General features: G+C 34.4%; 1 protein-coding gene across 6 annotated transcripts in view; it reads left to right on the forward strand.

The window, feature by feature from the left end:
• Positions 1 to 19,516, forward strand: part of FER (FER tyrosine kinase) — a 520,940-nt gene that overhangs the window by 135,708 nt on the left and 365,716 nt on the right. For all 6 annotated transcript variants that reach the window (XM_012459750.2, XM_012459791.2, XM_012459801.3 and 3 more), the window contains 3 exons: positions 3,664 to 3,847; positions 7,212 to 7,349; positions 7,948 to 8,067. In XM_012459750.2, coding sequence (XP_012315173.2) covers positions 3,664 to 3,847; positions 7,212 to 7,349; positions 7,948 to 8,067 — 442 coding nt within the window. The remainder of the gene's footprint in view (positions 1 to 3,663; positions 3,848 to 7,211; positions 7,350 to 7,947; positions 8,068 to 19,516) is intronic.

Consider the following 19,516-nt stretch of genomic DNA (forward strand, 5'->3'; position numbering starts at 1 on the left):
TTGGGCTCCGCCCAGTTCAAACTTACTGGCAGCCTTGCTTACACTGTGAGGTTGAAACTACCTACATACTCAAGCCTCAGCAATGGTGTAGCCTCAGCAATGGTGGATGCCTCTCCTTCTATCGAGTTCAAATGTCCCAGGTGGAGCTCAGACTACTGTGCTGGCTACAAGAATTTCAAGCCAGTGGATCTTAGCTTGCTGTTTTCCATAGGGATGGGACCAGACTACTTGGCTCCCTGGCTTCATTCCCTTTTTTAGGGGAGTGAATGGTTCTGTCTTGCTGGCTTTCCATGCGCCACTGGGGCATAAACAAAAAAACTGCTGGGCCTAGCTCAGTTTCTGCCTAAATGGCCACCTAGTTGTGTGCCAGAAACCAGGGCCCTGGTGGTTGTGTAGGTACCGGAGGGAATCTCATGGTCTGCGGGTTTTGAAGACTGTGGGAAAAGCACAATATCTGGGCCGGAGTGCAGGGGTACTGAGATTCTTAAATGAGAATTCCCTTGGCTGGGAGAGTGGTGCTTCCCTGGCCCCTTGCCCTTCCCTGGTGAGGTGATACCCCAACCTGCTTCAGCTCACCCTCCTTGGGCTGTCCAACCAGTTCCAATGAGATGAACCAGGTACCTCAGTTGGAAATGTGGATATTACTCGCCTTCTGCATAGATCTCTCTGGGAGCTGAGCACTGGAGCTGTTCCTATTCGGCCATCTTGCCCAGGGACACTTGATTTATTATGAACATGTGGACTGTAGAAAGTGTCTTTTTTACTTGGAATTAATTTATCACGATAATTGTACATGACCTTTTGAACTCTTGTCAGAATTGATTTGTTCAATTTAAAGTAGTAAACAGAAACTTTAACTAGCTAAAAAATGGTGAGTAAAAAAACCAAATAGACCAAAAACCGAAAACCTTGACATGGGCCTCAGAAAGGAGAGTACCAGAGTACTAGGGCTGCTCTGGCAGCTTCTATAGCAAGAGTTAGTGAACTTTTACTCTTATTCAGTAGTGACTATGACTTAGCTTCTAGCCAAAATATTAGTTCCCATATGGTCAGGTACATACCTTAGATCTTGGGTGTCAGATTCATATGGGATCTTCCTCCTAACTTGTATGGGTGGGGAGGAAAAAGGGGTGATCATTTTTAGATGGAAAGCTGTGGGGCTGGCCGTAGATATGTCAGTTGCATTGACTTTTCTTTTTTGAGAGCCTCACTCTCTCCCACAGGCTGGAGTGCAATGGCTTGATCTTAGTTCACTGCAACCTCTGCCTCTTAAAGTGATTCTTCTGCCTCAGTGTCCCCAGTAGCTGGGACCACAGGCACGCTCCACTACACCTGGCTAAATTTTTTGTATTTTTAGTAAGGACAGGGTTTCACTGTGTTGGCCAGGCTGTTCTCGAACTCCTGACCTCAAATAATCTGTCTGCCTCAGCCTCCCAAAGTGTTGGGATTACATGTGAGCCACCACACCCAACCAATTGCATTGGCTTTTGGGGACTTTTAATGAAACATATTTCTGTAAGAAGAATGCTAAGTAGTAATATTCATGGATAAAAAAGCAATTATTTTATAAAAAAATATTATAGTAACTGATCATGTGGAAGGATATGTTCCCAAGAACATTAAGAATCATTCATGGTTAATATTATTGAAGTCATTTTGTTAATTGCTAAGTTAATAAAATTGTTCCAAGTGTCGTGCAGAGTGAGATAAATCTTTAGGGATTATTTTAACTGGATTCTGAGAAACATTTAAAAAATTCATTTAAAATTCAAATAGATTAGACTTTCTGAAAAACCACAGGGCATACCTCATAGTAAGAATGATCATTTTATATTAAAGTTATATAAACACGTATATGATTATTTACTAGTTCATGACATAAAATGTATTATTTTTTGGGTTATAGTTAAAAAGTTTGAAAAACTACTACTTTAGTGATTAAATGATTTTTTTTCCCTTAGGTGAGAACTGAATTAATGTACTTGCTTCCCTCCTGCCACTGTAGTTTTAGAACATGTTTCTAGTGAGAAGTGACAGGGATTAGGAGAGATACTCAAGAGAAAAGATTATTTTCTTATTGAGAAGTTCTTTATGTTATAAAGTGAAATAGCTTATCTGGGCAACACTGTGTTAATAACTTGGACAGTTATTAATATCCTCATGTGCAAGAGCCAGTGAATGGACTATGGGTATAGAATTAAACTCTTTGAAATAATTAATGTGTTGCTCCCTAGAGGTCAGTGGTGATTCTAGTATTTCTGAACACTAGAATTTGTTGATAGTAGAGACATACAAATCTGCCAGAAGGTTTGTTTCTGTTTGTACCATGTCGATGTAGTTCCTGAGCATCAGAATTGGAGGGATGATGAGAAACCAAGGGAATTCTATTCCTCATTCTGTTGTTCTTTCTTGGAATGGTCTGAGGGTCTGAAATTGTCCCTCTTTGCAAAAACCCTCACCTTTTCTCTGCTCTTTGCTCTTGGGTACTGAGATTCGTAAGAAAGGAATACTCAGATTATTGCTGAGCCTAAGCAGAATGGCAACAGAAGGGAGCCTGCCATTAGGAATTCTCAACTTAAGATCTGTTTCGGCAGAGAGGATTCGTTTGGAGGACTTCTTTGGAAAGAGGGCAGAAATTAGTAAATATCTTGAACAGTTTATTTTCTGAATCTAGATTGACAAGAAATATTTGTGTAATTTACATCAAAAGTTTAAGATCTGCTTAAGATTTTCATTTATAGCGATTCGCTTATATTGGCAATCTGTAAATGTTTTCTCAATGACTAGTAATGGAACCATAAAATATTTTAACTCGTAACGTTATCAGTATTTCTCAGACTTCTTCCTCATGAAGTCTAAATTTCTCTGCTTGATTTTCAAGTCATTCAGCACCTAAAACTGCCCTACCTAAACAGACCGATTTCTTTAACTTCCTCAAAAGTTGCTGTCTTTAGACAAGCTTATCTAGTTGCTTGCCTATGTAACTTCGTTCTTTCCATATATTCACTCAATATTCCAGTTTCAAGGCTCTGTGTCAAGGACTGTTTTGCCAAATACTGAATTCCCAATATTTAGCACAGTTCCTAGCAGTGTTCAGCTAATAATATTCATTGAATGAAAGGAAGGAGTGAAGGGAAAAAAGGTGAGAGGAAGGAACTATTAGCTGTTCTTACCTTTCTTACGCTTCTTCAGACATGTCCCATATTTTAAGGTTTGTCTTCTCCACAAAGCCTCCTCTGACTACCCTTGTCTTTGTTGATATCTCAAACACAGACCTCAGAATTTAATATTATTTACAAACTTTCTTGGTTTCTTGGTTTTACAGTTTATGTGCACTGTTGTTTTAATTTGGTATAAGCCTCTTGAAGATGAAAAGGATCATATATCTGTATTTTTTGTGTTTTGCTTTGACCTTTATTCACCGTTTACTTTCACCTTTATTCACCATATCCTACATACCTCCTTCATGGCAGCCTTTCTAATAAGGATTGGCAAATCAACAGTACCTTGCATAAAGCTAAGCACATAGTATATGTTCAATAAAATTTTGTTATTTATAAAATGTGTGAAATAACATAAAGCAGTAGTAATTCAGTTTGCATGTAGTGAAGATAATTTTTATTCTTTTTTCTTTGCTAACTTTCTTCATTTTTTTTTTTTCAGGGAAGGAAACTGAAAAGGCCAAGGAACGATATGACAAAGCCACAATGAAACTTCATATGTTGCACAATCAGTATGTATTGGCATTGAAAGGGGCACAGCTCCATCAGAATCAGTATTATGATATCACACTTCCCCTGCTTCTGGATTCCTTACAAAAGATGCAAGAAGAAATGATAAAAGCACTGTAAGATACATTTTCTTTTTATCATAAAATCCCTTCACAAAATGATTTCAATGTATTTTCTCTCTACTTTAAGTGTTGCTTCGTAAATTTTATTTTTGACCTAGTCCAATGGGTATTTCAGAGCTTGATTATTCTTGATTTTCACTTTTGATGTCTCTTCAGTTTGTGTTTATTCCCTGAACCTTCTAGCTAGCTTCCAAAATGGTCTTTCTTTCGTATGTTTTTGTTTTGTTCCATTAGCTGGAAATTTAAATGAAAAAAAAAAATTATTAGTTGACAAGTGTTAGGAAGTGAATATCTTCTTCTAAAGAGTTGGGTATTTAAATCTTGAACAACTGAAAAGGCTTAAGGAAGAGATTTTTTGAAGGTTTATTTGCCAGCTTCTTGTTCTTTTTTCTGTATAAGATTAAAATCAACATATGTTATTGAAGTTTTACATAAGCAAAGCACACTACCTGATGCTTACGGATATAGAGATGAGCAAGCCACACTTCTCACCTTTCCTGATCTAACAATATACTTTAATTAGTAAGTCAGATGTGCACATATTTATCATATACACTGATATAAAATGACAGAAAAAACAAGCCATCCTTTGGTAGACCTTCTCTCCTTGCTTAGCTGTTTTAATGCTTTCCAAATAACTAAATTCAATTTTCTTTCACTGAAAATTATGTAGGGGAATTCTTAAGTGTTGGAGTTGCTGTGAACTATAAGTAGGGTTGAAGAATGGTGTAGTAATGAAAGAGAGTTAGAGAAGAAATAATTGGTTATCTCTCAAATGGAGATAAAGTTCACGTGTAAATAGTGGACTATGAAAAAAGGAACTTGAGCTAGTTTAAGGTATTGTAGTTAATTTATCTGTAATTACATAAATTAGCACATGAGCTCTTAGGTTTAGTGTATTTTGAAATTTAGTGGTAAATTAATATGAAAAATTATTATGAGCATTTTTCAGGTTATGGTATAAGAGGAAGCCTGAATATTGAATAAGTTAACCCATTTATGCTGGAGGTTACAAATTTTTTTGTGTGAAAATTTTTTGTGTGTGAAAAATCAGACCTTAGCAATAACCTTGAGCAGTAGGATATAAATAACTCCCATAAGCTTAGCATTCCAGTAATGGTACTTTAGGCATAAATGGATTAATAGGTGCCAAAATAACTGTTAAAGGTAAAATGATAGTTCCTAAAACAAAACATTTTATTTATACACTACATTGCAGTTTGCAAAGCACTTTCATGTGCATTTGCTCACTTATTCCTTACAGTAGCCTATAGAATTAGGAAGTGCAGGGTATATCTGTGACAGACAAGTGAGAATGGACCCAGATCTGAATCTTGAAGCTTGAGTCTTCTGACTAACCCTGCACTCTCTGTGAGAGGAATGTAGTGATTTGAAGAATGTTCCCTCAAAATTCCTATGTACCCAGAATCTCAGAATGTGACCTTATTTGGAAATAGGGTCTTTGCAGATGTATTTAATCAAGAATCTCAAGATGAAATCATTCTGGATTTACAGTAGGTCCTAAATCCAATGACTGGAATCCTTATAAGAAGACGAGAGGAAGGACACAGAGAGACAGAGAAGGCCTTGTGAAGACACGGGCAAAGACTAGCATTGTTTTCTTTGAAGTGCTCCCTGGTGCCATGATAGATTTAGTACAACTAGCTATCATTGTGTTACATTATTCCATTTACATACAAATATTTCAGATTAGGGATAGTATAGTGTTTTTTGGGCTACTGACTTCCACAGCCTCTGAAGTTATAAGAACAAATTTGTCTTTGCTGCCTTCCAGAGTCTGCTTGACTGACTTTTACTTCTCCTTAGGTGAAGGTAAAGATAATTAGGTAGTATATACTTGTGTGTAGGTAAGACTGAATTTTAGGTTATCCTCTGTATTCACATTAAGAAGATAAAATGTTTTAAGTTAATTTTAATATGTAAACTTTTTAGTGTTGATAAAATAGTGAAATGTCTACTTAAATATTTGATTCATAAATTTACTTATCTCTAATGTATGTACTATTGATTTAGAAATATTTCCTTTCCTACTTTCATTTATTAATAAACATATTTTTAAACTGTTCACATATATTTTCAATAATAGTATCTTCATCATCACTGGAATATCTTTTTGAGCCATATAATAGTTTCCCACAGTACGTTATCTCTACTTTGTAACATTTTAGATTTAGAATTTTAAAAATTCAAGCATGGTTATATCACCTCAGTTGAATCTCATGAAACAAATACCCATTCATATAATATTAGGAGATTTTTTTCATTTTTCCTTGTTTGTATTAAAGGCAAATGTTAATGATCTCTACATTACGACTGTTTACTGTATTGCTTTAAAAGAATTATTTGGATAGGCTCATTTATATTAACAACATTCAGTACTCTTGCTTATGAGATTATAATCCCAGAGTTATTGACTAAATCTGTATTAAATTTTTCTGCCTCTTCTTTTCTTTAAATTGTGTCTTTCAGGAGATTTCTCTAATTATTTGAAACTAGCATTGCCTGAAGCAGTTTAAATCTCATTTTTCCCCCAAATGATATTTTCCTATTTAAAGTAAAGTAATTGAGAGAATATTTCACAATAAAGGAGCTTTTGTAAGGATACTTTTTTAAGTAATGATTGTGGGAAAGAAAAACAAACCATGCTTTATATTTATTTCAGCATATGCAGGATAAGCTCGTCTGTCTACACTTGCTGTTAAGGCCACTACTAACCAATGGCATATTTTTACAATATAGCATTTTTAAGTAGGAATCTGGTCTTTGCAGCAAATAGTTTTTTCTCTTTTGCATTTATTAGACCAGGCTAATAACTTTGATGGCATTTTTGCTACTGGCTGGAGGTCAAGAGAAGAAATTTAGATGCCATTCAAGGTATAGAACCGGTTGAACTAAGTATACAAAAAAGAGCAGAGTCCCCGAGGAGCAGGGAAGAACCAGACAGGTAGAGCATGAGAGGAAGTGGCTGACACTGGAAAGGAACATTAAAGAGTCAGGAGTTGATCAGAGTTCCATGTTATACAACCCAAAATTTATATGAGAATATTTAGACATAGAAAGTTATCCGCTCTGACCCTTCATTTTGGACCAATCAAATACATGTTTGAAAAGGTAATGCCTTACTCTAGATCATTTGTAATTATTTTATTACATCAAATATAAATTGCTAATCTGTACATTTATATAATCCTTCCACTTTACTCTCCAGGTATGAAATAAGGTGGTACAGGAAACAACCATATTACATTTCTTATGCTTATTGTTCTCAATCCTTTTTGAGATGGTATTTCTCTTGATAAAACTTTAAAATGCTGTAAAATTTTATTTTTGTTTTCAGGAAAGGTATATTTGATGAATACAGCCAGATAACTAGTCTTGTCACAGAAGAAATAGTGAATGTCCATAAAGAAATTCAAATGTCGGTTGAACAGATAGATCCTAGTACAGAATATAATAATTTCATAGATGTTCACAGGTATGACATTTTTATTCCTCTTTAAGGATTTGTGACAGTTTTGTTTTTCATTCATGTAATAGTTAACCACAAACAAAAATAGGAAATATTTAAGATCATATCAAGACATAGAATATTTCAGATTAATTTGTCTACTTTTCATTTAAAGTTTTTTTGTCAGTGATGATTATATAATGTATAAATAGTTTCTGATATGTAAAAATTTGTTAGTTGTTACTCTATATTTAAGCCATGCTTAAATCCATAAATCCATATTTAATCCATGAAATTATATTTTCTTCCTAATGCTTATATAATAATGTGATGACTTTATATTAAACTTTATGATGCACCAGATACTCTTCCATGGCATTTTATTATATACTTATTACAATTGTGACTGGAATAAAGCAGGTTAATACCTGAATTCTACTAATAAGGAAACTTAAGTCTCAAGTTACACAGCCTTGAAACCCAGCATTTAGTTTGATTTATACTATTTGTGCTTACTTTGTTAACATAATTTGGATAAAGACAAATATTCTGCCTTCAGTGTATACTAAGATATATTATGATACTGTATTTATAATGATCAAAATTATTTGGCATGCTTTGATAGAACAACAGCTGCTAAAGAACAAGAACTAGAGTTTGATACTTCTTTATTGGAAGAAAGTGAAAATCTTCAGGCAAATGAGATCATGTGGAATAATTTAACAGCAGAGAGTTTGCAAGGAATGTAAGTATTTATAAAATATGAACAGTTTAAATACTAGTATTATTATTGCTTTATAGTTGTACTCTATCAGATTTAAAATTTCAGTTATTTTTACAAGTAATGAAAAGTTAATGTTTGGAGTCAGAGTGACATGTTTTGAGACATATGTTAATTTTACTCATTTTCATTACTACTTTTGATAATTCTGAAGTTGAAAGTTTTGTGTGATGTTACATTCATTTGCCCAATTGTTGTTAATATTTGACATTACAATAATGCTTCATGCTTTTCAGAATTTATATATATTTTTAAATGTCATTTCATCTTCACAATGTATTGGAAGAACTATTTTGGAAATTAGGTTATCTGCTGTTAGAGATAAGTGAGTTATTGTTGTTGGAGCATTTAGTACAAAAAAAATGACTTTTAATTGAATTATTTTCTCTTGATGCTGCAGGGATGTCTTCTGTTATAGGCTATCAAATCAATTCTTTCTTCACTTTGTTTTTTTTTGCATAAAATATTAAAGGAATTTTGAGAAGTCTCAATGTGGTTTTAGTTTTTTTCAAGCATTGAAGGCAATTAGTAGTACATTTTTGAATTTAGAAAACATAAACATTCTAAAACATTTGAATTTAGAAAACATAACATGTACTTCTAAATATTTAACCTATCTCCTGATTTTGTTTGGGCGAAACACAAGGAAATATATTTATTAACAAACATTGCATGTGTTTATCTTCGTGACAGAACCACAACTATAAATGATTATGTACTCATTGCTCTTCAGTATTACACATGTTATGTCATATCACCTGTTAGAATTTTACCTTATATGACTTAGCCAAATGTCCTAATATAATTGAACAATTTCCTTTCTGTTGTTCAGTAACATTGTAGTGGTACAGGTAATTAGCTAAGTTAGGAAACTTGGACTGGCTCTTGGAAAGGGGTTTGGAATCTTTTTTTTTGTTTCATTTTATTTCATTTTACTTTTGAGATGAGGTCTTTCTCTGTTGCCCAGGCTGGAGTACAGTGGTGCTATCTCTACCCCCTGTAACCTCTGCCTCCCAGTTCAAGTGATTCCTGGGCCTCAGCCTCCCAAGTAGCTGGGATTACAGGCATGTGCCACCATGCTTGGCTAATTTTTGTATTTTTTGTAGTGATGGGGTTTTGCCCTGTTGGCTAGGCTGATCTCAAATTCCTGACTTCAAGTGATCCACTCGCCTCAGCCTCCCGAAGTGCTGGGATTACAGCCGTGAGCCACCATGCCCAGTCAGGTGTTTGGATTCTTTAAACCTGGCTAGATAGGATTGAAGAAACTAACAAATGTTTGTCCACAAATCACATGTACAAGATGAAGGCTTAATAATTATGGTATACTGATTATTAACTACTGATGAGAGCAATGGAGGCATGGGAGTACCCTGCATTACAGAGTTTTTTTCTAGCAGCCTTATTGGGATTTTTGAAGCTGTTCCTAAGTTTTTCATGTCCTACATAGGGATCTCACTTTCACTAGGTTTCTGACCATTGATATTTGCAATGTCAGCTATCTCTAAACCAGTAGTCCTTGTCTGGGGTGATTTTATGCTCCAAAGGACATTTGACAGTATCTGGAGACATTAGGTATAGATGCTGCTGAACATCCTACAGTGTATAGGACGGCCTCCCCAAACAAAGAATTATCTGGTGAAAATATCAGTAGTGTCAAGGTTGAGAGACTCTGCTCTAAACAATAGAGTTGAATGTATGGTACAAAATGGATAGCAGAGTTTCTCAGTTCTTGTTCAGTGAGACATTTCATTTCTCAATTCATGTGCTGCTGATGAAGGAATGTGGTATAGATTACTCCTGGATTTTTTTGTTGTCATGATATTGCTCTCAAATAACTTACTAATTTATTCATCCAGTATGTTTTCTGTATGTCTAAGGTTGTAAGAGTTAATACCTTCAAGGAGTTTACACTGAAATTGATTAATGTGTTTTAATAAAAAAGAATGAGTATATAGATATTGGAATATAATGTAGTAAAATTAAAAATAGCTACCTGTTATAAGCTAATGTAAAATCAGAGAATTTGTGACTAAAGAAGAATTTGTTTTATAGCTTTCTATGGTCTAATGAGAGAAAAATTAGTTGTGGTCATAAATCATTGTTTCTTAATTATAGTAATGAAGCAATAAACAAAAATGCAATAAATTAAAGATAATAAATCTTTGATAATGTGATAGAAGGTTTAATTGCTCACATTTTACTGAGATAAAACTTTAGTTACATTTCACTGAACAGTGTCTGTATTCAGGATATGAGTTTAAGATTAGGGTTTCTTCAAGAATTTTATTCCCAGAGAGTTACTCAGTATCTCTGTTAGCACTTTCAAATAAACATAAAGTAATACTATTAAAACTGTATGTATTTTTTGAATGTAATTTAAGACTTAGGAAAATCTTTCTTTTTTAAACATATTAGTGCTTTAAAGTTAAACATACTTTCTTTCCTGAAGGCATTAATATTGTTAATTTAGTTGTAGATTGTGTTGTAATATTATTTTCATAGTGAAAGAAACAAATGAACAGTTAGTTCCTGGAAAAAGAAATGCAAATTACCAGTAGTACTTGGAAAAGATATTCTTCATTGACAATTAAATATAAATTAAAAAGAAATAGGCTATTTCACTTACCAGATTAGCAAAGATAAAATAATTGAATAATACCCAGTGTTGTATAAAGTACAGATAGATAACCCCTCTTATAAAGTGTTGCTAAATATGTAAGTTGTTATAACATTTTTGGAGTATAATTTGGCAAATTATGTTTGTGAAACTGGACAGATTACTTAACTCTTCTGTAATGGAAATCTAATAACATGACATGTACATGATAAAGTTACCACCTTTACCCATCTGAATATGTACCACAAAGCATTTTATCGTGATTTCATTATCTATCTACCAACCATATATATCAAGGTCTAAATACATAAGAGAGTTAAACTGAGTTATGTGTAGGATTATTTCCTATTTATAGGAAAGTTTTTAGATGGCATCTTACCATCTGGTCTAAGGGTATTTCTTAGCTTCAGATAACTTCTAGTACTGGACACTCGAGGCTGTGTACTTCGCATCACACATGCTTTTAGGCTACACTATTTTCAGGCTTAAATCTGAAGTTGGTTTCTTTTTGTCTATTATCTATAATATAATCTCTCTCCTTCCCTACTAACACCTAGCTCCCATCTGCCTCTTTTTTTGCATCTATTCTGCCAAATGCTGAAAGGGTTTTTGTGCTTATTTTTAATCATCTATTGATTAAAAATATATGTGCAAATATTTCTTCTCATCTAATTACTATTTAATTGACTAATTTGGGACTCAGTAATTTTAGTTTATCAAATTACTTGAAAAACTAAAGTCTACACAATTTTGAACATTAGAAGAATATATTTAAGTATCTGCTGTGTGCTTTTTGTCATTATGGATAGATGAGTCATCTAATTGTGACCTATTGCAAACTTAAATGGAGTTTTGAATCAACTCATCAGTAAGTATGACAAATTAGAGATAGCAGGTTATTCCAAAATAGTATAAACATTAACTTGCCTGCAAATGAAGGAATTTTGATTAATGTTTATAAAATGGTAAATAATTAAGATCCTATTTAGTTATTTTGTTGAATCTGTTTTCTGGTTTCAAATGTGGTCTCTTTATTATAAGTTGTTAGTACCTGTCAGTAGGAGATATATTTGAATACCATGATTGTGTAAAATGTATAGTCTTGTATTCTAAACCATAATCTAGTCTCAGGCCTTATGCTTTCCAGTACATTTCTTAAAATTTAAAATCATAACATGCTTAGCTTTTATAATAGAATATAAATAGGATCTCTCAATTGAAGAATGGTAATTCTTTATGTGGAAAAGTGATTCTCTTGGATCTTGTAGGGCATGAGTCAGCAAACTATAGCCCAGGAGGCAAATCCAGCTAGCTGTCTATTTTTTGTGCAGCCCACAAGCTAAGAATGCTGTTTGTATTTTAAATGGTTGGAAAAAAATCAAAGGAAGAATTATATTTTGTGACACACAAAAATTACATGATATTTAAATATCAGAGTACATAAATAAAGTTTTATTGGGGCACAGCCATGCTCATTCATTTACCTGCTGTCTGTGAGTGATTTCCTGCTACAGTGGCAGAGCCAAGAAGTTGTGCCAAAGACCATATGTGTTACACTCATCACTTCACACTGCTGCTTGGCAATATACAAATAACAGTGGCACAGTTATAACTCAACAGCGTTTCGAGTACCACATGTATCAGTGTACTGTGGCATCTTATTTTTATTATGAATTCATGCCTATAGTGTCAAAAGAAGAAGAAAAAATGGATTTCAAATGTGGCACTTTTAAGCACAGCAGAGTGTGGATGATTTTGTTATTGAATTAGGTGAAAAAACATTGTGTTTATTATGCAGTTGCACCATGCCTGCTAAGCACTGAATATTCTTAATTAAAATTTTATGCTCGTGGATTGATGTTGGTATTTGTCGGTACCAGTCTGTGTGAAAATGACATTTACAAATATGAAAGACATAAAATCTTATTAAATATCTGCATTAGCAGGTGAATATTTACAGTTGATTTTGATTATAAACACTAACTTTGAACTGCAGTGATGGGAACTATTATGGCCATCAAAAGATTTTCATTCTTCTCATTAGGAGACTGGCATTATAATAACATATACCCAGTTATTACTATATTTTGAATTTGCCAGCAAAATATTCGTGAATTTTTTTTTTCTATTTTGTAATATAAATACCTATATACCGTGCTTGCTTTTGCCTCTTGGTGGCAAAGTCTAAAATATTTACTGTCTGCGCTTTTATGAGAAAATGGTTACTGACTCCTGTTGTAGAGGATGATACCAGTTTAACTCCTCCAACTATCTGAATCAACCTTGTATTTTATGAGGTGTCAAATATTCCACTACTCACTCCTTCACCTCTTACATAGAACCTTGGTTTTACCAAATCTGTTCTTATTTATAGTATTAGCTCAAGTTTGATCTCTGGTTGAACATATACAGTATTAGAATTTTCTCAGGGTGTGTTAGGGGAATACTTTTGGAGTGAGTTGCAAAGAGTTGGAAAAATATAAATTATTGAAGTTAGGTGACATGTTGGAAGGACCATTTGATTAAAGGAAACAAAGTTGTGTGGAAGAAAGCAGATGGATTTGTTGGATTGGAGGTAGATTAAGTGGGTATAAGGAGGTGACTATATTTAACATAAACTCATAACTTTTGCTTGTAGAAGCTATCTTCTGTTTACTCTTGAGCAAAGCTCATAAAGATTTGTGTCACAGTGTAGAATGTCATACATAAAATCCTATGCTCTTGCAATTATATTTTAAGAAAGAGATGGCAAGGAACAGTTTGTTTTCAATGTATATTGCAGCAATAGAGAAAAAGAGTTGTCAGAAAAGTTACTTCAGGAACCTGTAAATTCCATCTGGTGGTTTTTTTTTTTTTTTTTTTTTTTTGAGACGGAGTTTCGCTCTTGTTACCCAGGCTGGAGTGCAATGGCGCGATCGCGGCTCACCGCAACCTCCGCCTCCTGGGTTCAGGCAATTCTCCTGCCTCAGCCTCTTCCATCTGTTTTTAAAATTAACCCAGATATCACACTTAAAGTTACAGCATTGCAAATTTAATGTAAGAAATAAAAGTTAAGATGATTTGTTTGTCAAGTCATACTTTTTTAGGAAATTGAAAGTTTGGTCCCTTTAAGAGTGTTTTAAGATTTAGATCATGACATCACATGATTATGATATAAAAAGTGTTGGATAAGTATTGGAAACTTTTTATTATCCACAATAAAGGTTTTAGGACTTTGTGTCTTTTTTTTTTTTTTCTCTTTGAGATGGAATCTTGCTCTGTTGCCCAGGCTGGCATGCAGTAACACAATCTTGGCTCACTGCAACCTCCACCTCCCAGTTTCAAGTGACTTTCCTATCCTCAGGTTTATGAGTAGTTGGGACTGTAGGTGTGCACCACCATGCTTGGCTAATTCTTTGTATTTTTAGTAGAGCTGGGGTTTCACCATGTTGGCCAGGCTAGTCTCGAACTTCTGACATTAAGTGATCCACCTGCTGCAGCCTCCCAGAGTGCTGAGATTACAGTGTGAGCCAACATGCCTGGCTGCCTTTGTATCTTTTAATACGTTTAAATCTTTAAAAATTACCTAACTAATGCATGCAGATGATAAAATCTGTAAAATCTTACAAAAGAGTAGACAATAAAAATCCAAATTTTCCTTTCTTTTTGTTGGCCAACATTACTGTCTTCCAGACTTAACTCATGAAAAAAGTGTATGTATTTTTCCAGCATGTATATACAAGCATCTATATGTGTGTCAGTTGTTTTCTTCTGTGTTAGCAAGAGTTATTTTATGCATATTCCTTTACATCATCCTCTTTTTTTTAACAGGTATTAAATCTTCTTAATGTGTACAGTGTTTTACTACTTGTATATAACATAATTTCTTTAATTTTGTTATTTATTGACAGGCATTTAGGTTATTTCTAGTTTTTTCCATTGCCAGAGTTAGAGCTAGGTTTTGTTGGACTCTAAGCTTATGAAATTGGAATGAGGGGAACATCTTTAAGAAAATCTATACAAACTTACAAATGCAAAATTAAGTATAGAGTCTTGGAAGGGGTGATGCAAGTGAGGCACCTGAGAATTAAGCGTCATTAGCATCATGATACATTTACCTTTGTTTATTGTGATTATATAATAAACATTCTTGTATTTATATCTTTGTATACTTGTTGAAGCATATATATAGGATGGATTCTAGGATGTGTAATTATTAAGACAGGATGTTAGGTGTTAAGGGTGTGAATTCAGGTTTTAAGCTGTCTGGACTCTTATTATTAGCTTTTCCCACTTACCAGTTCTGTGACCTTGGACAAGAGGCTTAACCTCTCTGCCTCAGTTTTTCCTATGTAAGTGGAGACAATAAGGGTGTTGTAAGAATTACATAAATTTAAGTGCTTATTTATAAAGTGCTTAAAACTATGCTTGGTACTCAATAAATGTTAAGTATTATGTCATTTTATGAACTTTTTCCAGGCAGGGTCATTTTAATGACTTTGCTTTTTTATTATACTTTAGTTCTGGGTACATGTGCAGAATGTGCAGATTTGTTACATAGGTATACATGTGCCATGTGGTTGACTGCATCCATCACCCCGTCATCTACATTAGGTATTGCTCCTAATGCTATCTCTCCCCTAGCCCCCCAACCCCCAACAGGCCTTGATGTTTGATGTTAGCCTTCCTGTGTCCATGTGTTGTCATTGTTGAACTCTCACTTACAAGTGAGAAGATGCCATGTTTGGTTTTCTGTTCTTGTGTTAGTTTGCTGAGAATGATGTTTTCCAGCTTCATTCATGTCCCAGAAAAGGACATTAACTCATCCTTTTTTATGGCTGCATAGTATTCCATTGTACATATGTGCCGCATTTTCTTTATCCAGTCTATTATTGATGGACATTTGTGTTGGTTCCAAATCTTTGCTATTGTGAACAGTGCTGCAATAAACATACGTGTGCATGTGTCTTTATAATGGAATGATTTATAATTCTTTGGGTATATACCCAGTAATGGGATTGCTGGGTCAAATGGAATTTCTTTTTCTAGATCCTTGAGGAATTGCCAGACTGTCTTCCATAATGGTTGAACTAATTTACACTCCCACCAACAGTGTAAAAGTGTTCTTATTTCTCCACATCCTCTCCAGCCTCTATTGATTGTCTCCTGATTTTTTAATGATGGCCATTCTAACTGGCATGAAGTGGTATCTCAATGTAGTTTTGATTTGCATTTCTCTAATGACCAGTGATGATGAGAGCTTTTTTTTCATGTGTTTGTTGGCTGCATAAATGTTTCCTTTTGAGAAGTGTCTGTTCATAACTTTTACCTACTTTTCGATTTTTTTTTTTTTTTTGTAAATTTGTTTAAGTTCTTTGTAGATTCTGTTATCCCTTTGTCAGATGAGTAGATTGCAAAAATTTTTTCCCATTCTGTTGGTTGCCGGTTCACTCTAATGATTGTCTCTTTTGCTGTGCAGAAGCTCTTAAGTTTAATTAGATCCCATTTTTCAATTTTGGCTTTTGTTGCCATTGCTTTTGGTGTTTTAGGCATGAAGTCCTTGCCTATGCCTATGTCCTGAATGGTTTTGCCTCAGTTTTCTTCTAGGGTTTTTATATTTTTGGGTCTTACATTTAAATCTTTAATCCATCTTGAGTTAATTTATGTATAAGGTGTAAGGAAGGGATCCAGTTTCAGCTTTCTGCATATGGCTAGCCAGTTTTCCCAACACCATTTGTTAAATAGGGAATCCTTTTCCCATTGCTTGTTTTTGTCAGGTTTGTCAAAGATCAGGTGGTTGTAGATGTGTGGCGTTGTCCCTGTTCTGTTCCATTGATCTATATCTCTGTTTTGGTACCAGTACCATGCTATAACTTTTAACTGCTTTATATTATAATGTTACAATAACTAATTAAAAATGTAAAGAATAACCCGTTTGAACTGTTACTATATTTTATTTTAGTTTAGTTCCGGATACATGTGCAGTACGTGCAGGTTTGTTATATAGGTAAATGTGTGCCATGGCGGTTTGCTGCACTTATCGACCCATCACCTGGATCTTAAGTCTTCCATGCATAAGTTATGTATCCTGATGCACTTCCTCACCCCATTGCCCTCCCCGTCGAGACCCCAGTGTGTTGTTCCCCTCCCTGTATCTATGTGTTCTCATTTAAACTGTTACTATTACATTTGTATAGGAAACATGTAATAACATGATAGTAAACATTGTACTTTGAAATTTGTGAACTATTCTTACATGTATTATGTTATCTATACATGAACTATAATTAATGTTTTTCTCTTTACTTAATTCACACAGTACAGGTTTTTTGTTTTTGTTTTTTTAAAGGGGATAATGATAAGAAAGGGGAAACACTTTCCCCATATATATATATATATATATATTTTTTTTTTTTCTCTCTTTTTGAGACAGATGTGTATATGTATATTTATTTGAGACAAAGTCTTGCTCTGTTGCCCAGGCTAGAGTGCTGTGGCACAATCGCACCTCACTGCAACTTCCACTTCTCAGGTTAAAGCGATTCTCCTGCCTCAGCCTCTTGAGTAGCTGGGATTACAGTTGCCTGCCACCACGCTTGGTATTTTTAGTAGGGATGAAGTTTCACCATGTTGGCCAAGCTGGTCTCGAGCCCCTGACCTCAAGTGATCCACCCCACTCAACCTCCCAAAGCGTTGGGGTTGCAGGTGTGAGCCACTGCTCTTGGCTTCCCCGTACACTTTTATTTTTCTAAATTATTTGTCTTTTCTTCTTTGATATCTGTCTAGTAGAATGTATGCTTCCTGAGGGCAAACTTATTATTATATCCCTACTGTCTAACAGAGTGTCTGATGGAATGTGCTAAATAAACACTTGTTTAAGTGAATGATTGAAGGTGTGAGAAGAGAGGTGAATGGAAAACTAACCAGGAAGAAAAGAAGAGAATGAGGGAAATGTGCAGGAAAAAGAAGCAAAGGATAAAACAGAAGAAAGTGATAAGGAGAGGAAAGACTTTTTATTAAATTCAGCTTTGATGTAACATGCTCAAGGCAGTGATAAGAAGCTGATTGTTTTTTCTGTTCCCACTAGACTTGTGTTTCGAAAGTGGTTGGGACAGATTCTGAGGTAGGGCTCCATGTTGTAAACTTTCATTTGGATTAAATGAGATTATATGTAAGGCAGAGTTCAATAAACAGGAAAGCATTATGTGTTATTTACTTACTTATTTTTAATTAATTAATAAGGAAGTTGGAGCCAGTGGTTGAAATGTAGCTTTCTTGAGAATGATCTTGAATCTTAATACAGTAATGTTTTCTTTATCTGATAGTCAGTATATGAACTATTCCACGTAAGTGAATTCTGTCAACAACTGAAACCTGTATCTCCATGGTATTTAAAAACATAATTTTACTAGGTCTGATACAAATCTTTTATGAATATATATACATATGATTAAAGAAAAATATTAAATCCAACCTTTCCCTGATGACTTTTGATCATTATTATAAGTATTATTGCTTTTATTTTGCTTTAATATTGAATGCCCTCAGAGGCTTACTGAAATTTATTATGTTGTTTCAGTCTAAACGGAATGGGAAAAAATTTTCGCGGTCTACCCATCTGACAAAGGGGTAATATCCAGAATCTACAAAGAACTAAAGTTGATTTACAAGGAAAAAACAAACCCAATCAAAAATGGGCAAATGATATGAACAGACGCTTTTCAAAAGAAGACACATATGAGGCCAACAAAAATATGAAAAAAATGCTCATCATCACTGGTTATTAGAGAAATGCAAATCAAAACCACATTGAGATACCATCTCATGCCAGTTAGAATGGCGATCATTAAAAAATCTGGAGACAAAAACAGATGCTGGAGAGGATGTGGAGAAATAGGAACACTTTACACTGTTGGTGGGAGTGTAAATTAGTTCAACCATTGTGGAAAATGAACTAATCTTGATTGCTATATTTAGAGTTTTCTGATTATGTGATAGTTTTTCTGCCTCTCTTTCTCTATTACCTATTATTTATTGATTCTAAAAAATCTATTCTTGTTATAAGAGATTCAGACAGTATTGATATATAGAGAGTAAACTATGAAAACTTCTTTGGCCTTAAATCACCCCCTGGTCCAATTCCACACCTCTCAGAGTATTGATAAAGCTTTGGTTTGTAGTCATCTGTTTCTTATCCTATGCACTCACGTGTAAACACATACCCCATAAATATATACATGTTGATCTGCTTGGATTGTAGATTAATCCATTTTCATGCTGCTAATAAAGACTTCTGAGCCTGGGAAGAAAAAGAGGTTTAATGGATTTACAGTTCCACATAGCTGGGGAGGCCTCACAATCATGGTAGAAGGAAAGGAGGAGCAAGTCACGTTTACATGGATGGCAGCAGGCAAAGAGAGAGAGTTGTACAGGAGAACTTTCATTTTAAAACTGTCAGATCTCTTGAGACTTATTCACTGTTGTGAGAAAAGCATGAAAAAGACCTGCCCCCATGATTCAATTATCTCCCACTGGATCCCTCTCACAACACATGGGTATTGTGGGAGTTACAATTCAAGATGAAATTTGGGTGGAGACACAGCCAAACCATATCAGACTGTCATACAAATTACCATAGGCTGGATGGCTGAAACAACAGAAATTTATTTCTCATAGAGATGGATGCTGGGAAGTCCAGGATCAAGATGCCACCTGAGTTGGTTACTGGTGAGGGCTGTTTTCCTGACTTGTAGATAGGTAATTCTTGCTGTATGCACAGATGACATCTTCTTTGTGTACATGAGGAATAAGAGAGAG

Source organism: Aotus nancymaae, unplaced genomic scaffold (genome assembly GCF_030222135.1).
Source record: "Aotus nancymaae isolate 86718 unplaced genomic scaffold, 86718_ANA_hifiasm-v0.15.2.pri h1tg000014l, whole genome shotgun sequence".
NCBI classification, from domain to species: Eukaryota; Metazoa; Chordata; class Mammalia; order Primates; family Aotidae; genus Aotus; species Aotus nancymaae.